This window comes from Eimeria mitis, genomic scaffold (assembly GCF_000499745.2).
Source record: "Eimeria mitis Houghton genomic scaffold, Emh_scaff2751, whole genome shotgun sequence".
Taxonomy (NCBI): Eukaryota; Apicomplexa; class Conoidasida; order Eucoccidiorida; family Eimeriidae; genus Eimeria; species Eimeria mitis.
In genome coordinates, this window is record NW_013571095.1 from 1 (window position 1) to 6248 (window position 6248).

A 6248-nucleotide genomic window follows, 5' to 3' on the forward strand; every position below is an offset into this window, starting at 1 on the left:
ATATATATATATATATATATATATATATATATATATATATATATATATATATACATATATATATATATTACCTCAGTGTAGTATGATAGGGCATATAATGGGACTATCGTTGTTCATATTTGTATGTACAAATCTATTTATTATTATTTGCTATAATCTGCTGCTCCTCTAAAATCACAATAAAAATATTATTATTATATTATTTTATCATTATTATTATTATTATATTATTTTATTATTATTATTATTATTATATTTTATTATTATTATTATATTATTTTACTATTGTTGTTGTATACTTGTTATTATCATTAGTGCGGAGCAGCAAAAAAAGCAACAAAAAGTGATGTAGATGGAATTTGTATTTATTTATTTATCTATCGACTTCTACTCTCTGTTTAGTTGGGGTGTATGCGTTCACTGATTTTGTTGTTTTAAAAAGAAATAAAGAAACGACGAATCAATTGGCGGTTTGTTCGTTTCTTCTTTTAAATTAAAACAAACAGAAAACAAAAAAAAATAAAAAAATAAAAAAAAAACAGCTGGGTATTCATTTATTGAGTCTGTTTGGGGTGGTTTTATTAATCTGAATATCAGAGGCCACCACCCTCCGCCTCTCATCATTTCGTTAACTTTACCTCAACTGTATAAATATAAATATAAATTAAATTAAATTAAATTAAATTAAAAATATTTTTTGTTTAAATAAATTAAAAAGAGGAGTAAACAAACTCGCTAGACGCATCAACGCCTATCCGTATATGCTGCTCGTAGATAGCTGTGAACAACCGGCGATATGAAAATAATAATTATAAACAAAATATTTAAAAAAGAAGAAAAAGAAATTATTATTTCGTTGCATTTGTCTGTGCACAGAAACCAGCAACCCTCGAAACAACACAACGCCCACGGGAGTGAAATTCATGAAATATTCAAAACAAAAAGAACTCAAAAGCAGAGCTGAAAACGGAGCAAATTATATCAGAAAGTTGAAACAAAAGAAATGAATTTAGGATGGGTTTAACAACACAAGAAAAACAGCCACAGAAGGATAAGAAACGTAGTTTTGTTTTTTGTTTGTTTCTTGATGAAGCCGCTTAGAATTGCCTTTTATGCACAAATTGCTTCAAAGTTTAAATTCCATTAACTCTATATAATTAACATTAATCAAATAATAAAAAAATATAATTCGATGATTCCTCTGGGCGTTCAGAAAGGTAGAGGAATACCCCAAAATAAAAATATTTGAAGGCAGTAATGCCCAACGACGCCTAGCTGGTTATGAGGAGACGTAAAAAGAGATACATTATAGAAATGTTAATCCTGAATTCAAATTATTTACAGCTGCCATTTCTAGAAACTTTCTAGAAACTTCCTTGAATACCGCTGCGCAAGGATTGCAGTTAACTGATGAAGTCGCTGATTTTCTCAGACTGTAAGAAAGGAATTTGATTCAACTGCTTTCTTTCTATAACTATACAACACCGCCAAATGCGGACGTCTGTGGCTGCTGTCTGCAGTGCAACATGGTATCGCTTCATTACATTACACCGAAACCTAAGAGTAAATGCGGGAAAGAAAGGCGAATACTCAACACAAACCTAACTATAACACGCATTTGCCGTTTCTTTCATCACTTTTGTCATTTTCTGTAGCAAACTTTAAACTAAAGTAGCGACCTGCTGTTGCCCGTTCGATACAGAGGGGGGGGACACAGAAGATCTATTTCGTTAGACCAGGCAGGATATAAAACGAAGGAATTGGAAAGTATCGAAAGGACAAGAAGCAGCCGAAAAATAATAAATTTGATTGTAGTATACAGTCAAAGCACAGAGCCCATATCTTATTCATCTTACGGAAGATGGTCAGGCCCCTCGGCAGCAGCCCCGTGGCGGGGCGCCACATCCTCCTGGTCCTACGCCGAGTTAAACGCAAATAATTACCTCTTTACATTTTATGCGCTTCACTTTGTGCCTTAATCCCTTCTTTCTCGAGTTTTTATGAGTGAAAACCCCCGTCCTGTGCGGTGGCGCCTGGGGCCCCAGCAGTGATTGCAATGGCATCGAAATGAGATCGGTGACTGGGAATGTTTCCACACTGGACCACATGAGTTCGAAGTTCCCTGCCCTTGACGGCCTTCATTCAGGAAAAGAGGCGCAAGCCTCACACTCAGGGGCAGCAAAGGACGGGTTTTTGTCTAGGGATGTAGTTAACCACCAGGAGAGACTCGAAAGGCGCCTGCAAGCCCAACTAAGAGATGGAAGCCGCAGCAAAAACGTTAAGCGACTCGAAGATCCCATAGCCAAACATCTTCTACGCTTAGCAGGGAACCCAGCCTACAGGTCAGAAGCCCGTGCTCGCCACTCAGCTAAGTTTCGGTGCTCCTTGCAATAGCGAGCCCACAGGCTACCCCTGTGCACACAGATTTATCATCTGCGCCTCGATGTGTCTTCCCCTCAGAAATTTGCGGCAGAGTGTCATCGTCACAGGCAGAACACTTGTCTGCGAACTCCTGAACAACTTCCCGTGCAGGCGTCTTGCCGGTCGCCGTCGAACTTTAGCAGCGATACACGCTTCTTTACCTTCGCTCAACCAATTCGTACATTCACCAACTATAACGCACAGCGGTGCTTCATCAGATGAAAAGAATAAAGAACTGCCTTCCAGCAGCACCCAGGGCCAAGGCTTTGCAAGGCCGCACCCGAGGCTGAACTCAAACGTTGAAACGCACCTTGTCAGCAACAGGATTTTGAGAAAGGTGCGCCAAGTGACCACGCTGGTAGCGTTAACCGCTTTGTTAAAGTGTACGCGAGCAACAAGCCTTCTGTCATGTGTTTAATGCAACTTTTTTTAGGTTGCCGGTCTCCACTCCTACGATGACGGCTGCGTTGCTGAGATGCGAATGCCAGAGCAAGCCAGCGATTTGGGGGATATGCGGTTGCTGCTTTGCTTGGGCAACATCCCCTTATCAATTGGGCAGACGAGAAGTGATTATATGAAGACGGCATCCATGCCTCATTCAGATTTCCTAGATTCAGGAACGGTTGGAACCTTGCTCAGGACAGCAGCCGCACTGCAGTGGCAAGGCGCTTGGATCCTGCCTTCGTGCCCAGATATTTTCAACCCACTATCAATTAGGGCGTCACAGGTATGGCATTAGATAGGGAATTCTATTAGACGAAATCTATGGGCGCGTTAGACGGTTACCGTACTTCGAATGTCTGTTGCTCTGTTGATGTTGTTATTCTGTCATTAGGGTGCGCTGTTTTGGTTACCATATCGTCGAGGTACCGTGAAGGAGCTTATTCAACTGTGTCGGGCGAAAGATCTGGCAATATGCGTGCCCCACGAAGAAGGTGTCCCGGTGCGGACTCCAGGGATTTTTGAGGGACGACGAAAGAGAGGAGTGTGTCTTGTGCTCGACTCCAGCCTAATGAACGCCGCAGCGCTGCATCATGCTCAGACAAGCCAGTTTGCTGCCAGTCGAGTTGAAAGCTCCAAAAGTGCTTCAGCAATGTCCAAGGAGCCAAGGAGAGGAGTTGCACAGACGGAAAAGGGTGGCTTCAAGCCGGATATATTTCTATCACTTGGCAGCGATGTTGCTCCAGAAGGGAGCTTGCCGCTCCTGCATCCTGTTACAGCAGCTTCACTGTTACTGTATCATACAAAGCACACGCACTTTCCATCCCTATCAGGTTCACCTCATCTTTTTTCTGTGAAGCAAAAAGGCTAAACATACGTAAAACCGACTGTAAGACCATGTCACCTGGTCACAACTTTACGCTCAGTTCATTTTCGTTTCAAGAGTCTTATCGGGAACTCTTAAAATAATCGTTTCATTGAATGCCAGGTCAAAATGACTGAGCCCGTTACAGGCAACGCGCATGGCGCCACATTAAACGGTGGCTGTAGCAGGAGCAACAGCGGCATACTCGTTGCTGGTTGCTGCGACTATGCTAGCCAGAGTTGTCGCGTAGAAAGCTGAAATTTCGCATGATGATTGGTTTTTGTCTGAAAGGTGTCAGGTTTGTAGACAGCCTACCGATCAGTCCTCTGGTTACGAAAGCTATGATGTTGAGCCTCTTGACGAGAAGCGTGAACACCAGTTCCAAGAGCATTCCGGCCAGGGCGACATTGCACACAGCGCGCCAGTCTCCGCTTATCGCCGACTTTGCGAAGTACGCCTTTGAGGAATACGCAAAGAGAGTGGCGACGTAGATGCCGCGGACTAGGATGGTAAACTTCCTGTGGAAGTCAACACGGGGTTGTTTGAAGTTTCTTGTTTGAAGTCAAGCGGTAACAAATCTTACCAGAGAGAGCTGACATTAGTCAATGTTTGGGCAAGGGCACGTGCAACTCCACCAGTGTGGAATGGAGAGATGGTCATGGAAAACAAGAACAACTCAGTGAGGATGCCAACTGCCAATGATGCTAGGAACTGAAAGGCTGGATATGAAGCGGTTGTGGACCGAAGACTTGAGGGAAACAAAAACTAACCCGGCTACGATTTTTGCCTATTGCTTCATCAACTTCTTCAACTGTGGCGTAGCGACGTGGGAATCCAGAGAGGATTTCTCCTTGTTGCGCCGTAGCATCATCGCTTTTCTCCTCGGTCACCTCTTCAGATGCACAGGGCACTGGAAGGCCTGGAAACATCTGTTGTATGATGCCAGTCTGGGAGCGTGAACTGCAAAAGTTTCGTACCGATGACTGACGCCCCCGCTGGGTCGTTAACCAGGATGTTCAGAAGGTTATCATCGATCTTGTTCTTGGGCAGGATCACCCCGGCCTCAGGAGCCAACGCTTGACAGGCCGACATTTTGTGTGATCAATTGGGGAAGCGTATAACTACCCTCCAACCAAAAGTTCAAAATCAGAAACAATGGAGAACTGACGACGCGCAACAGAAGTGTGAGGTTTACCGCGCTCAGCTGTCTCGACACCCAAGCGCAGGCGCCACCGCTACGTATCACACATTTCTTTCTGTTCAATACGACGGAAACCTCTGGAAACCTCTACATAATTCTAANCCGCTACGTATCACACATTTCTTTCTGTTCAATACGACGGAAACCTCTGGAAACCTCTACATAATTCTAAGGAACTTTCCAAATCCTTACAACTTCGGCTCCTTTTCTTCAACTGAAGAACAAAACGTTCTTCTTCTTCTGTTAAATACTTCACCAAAACGTTTCGTTGCGTATTAAACGCGCGCATACAGATGCGCTTTTCAGGCGAATTGTTGTGACAATCGCTCGTTTCTGCTAAATGTTTCGGAAAGCTCAAAGCTTGGCGGCTAAGTAGATATTTCAAAGCAAAACTGTCCTTAGTTGAGCACTAGCCTCGAAAGTGAAACTACCTACGAGTTTTTACACCCCTAAAATTTGGATCAAGAAAATCAGTTGGTAAACTTGAAGTTAGTAGACTTCCACGACTCCCCGATTTTTCACTGCTTGGGTCGAATTTCGGCATTATTAAATGCACAACGCAAAAAAAAACTTCATTCCCGCCTCTGGTATTGCACCTAACGTGACTTCTTCGACAGCGATCGGCAGCGAGTGGGCACCTTGACCCAAGCGGCTGGCCAGAAAGCAGGCACGAAGTCCGCAGAGCATGCGGCATAGTAACTACCACATGCTTTCCAATACCTCCACTTAAATTCTACGGCTGTGTGCCACTAACTAGCAAGCGGTAACAGCCGTCCAACGCCATACTCGTCCACACAGCTTGCCTGAACGATACCAACGGAGGCTAAACAAACATTCCCATATCCACTGTCCTGAAACACAGTGGAAAAGGATCGTCTGCTGCCTGTCGTACGCGCCACATCGTATGCCTTCCGTTAACCAAAACCCGAACCAAGCTCTATGCACCGCGGAATGAGATATGCGTAAGAACTGACAGAACGTCACAAGGAGCTTCGCCTCCAATTTGATTACAATCCAGGTAAGTTGATTGATCACCAGTTCCAGTGCTGAAGCCTCTAACATTCGGAAATGGTGGCCTGAACTTGGGAGGCAGCTTTTGTCAACGGGTGCTGCGGCGGTAGATTTGCGGATAGCCTGATGGTTCGGATCAAATGTCGTCCAGCAAGTGAGAAGAAGCTCCCGTCCCAGGCGCTGGAGCTGGAAGTGCAGGCGCAGCGCCCTTGATGTACTGGTATGTCATTCGGCCGTAAGCTACGGGCGGCACGTAGTTCTTTCTAATCTTCGGCGCCTGGCTAGCCAAAATTTCGTGGTTCCTTGCTA

The 6248-nt window shown here is 44.2% G+C and overlaps 2 protein-coding genes across 2 annotated transcripts; one reads left to right on the forward strand and one right to left on the reverse strand.

Moving 5' to 3' along the window:
• Positions 1–2067: 2067 nt before the first annotated feature.
• EMH_0058200 (uncharacterized protein) lies at positions 2068–3160 on the forward strand (the record flags this gene model as incomplete). The annotated part of the gene is made up of 3 exons (XM_013497559.1): positions 2068–2342; positions 2461–2758; positions 2855–3160. 3 exons carry the CDS (start codon positions 2068–2070, stop codon positions 3158–3160), a joined length of 879 nt encoding a protein of 292 aa, XP_013353013.1.
• Positions 3161–3635: 475 nt separating this feature from the next.
• Positions 3636–4819, reverse strand: EMH_0058210 (uncharacterized protein; the record flags this gene model as incomplete). Its single annotated transcript, XM_013497560.1, has 4 exons — positions 3636–3655; positions 4043–4184; positions 4498–4619; positions 4705–4819. The coding sequence occupies 4 exons, from the start codon at positions 4817–4819 to the stop codon at positions 3636–3638; spliced, it is 399 nt and encodes a 132-aa protein (XP_013353014.1).
• Between the last annotated feature and the right edge of the window lie 1429 nt (positions 4820–6248).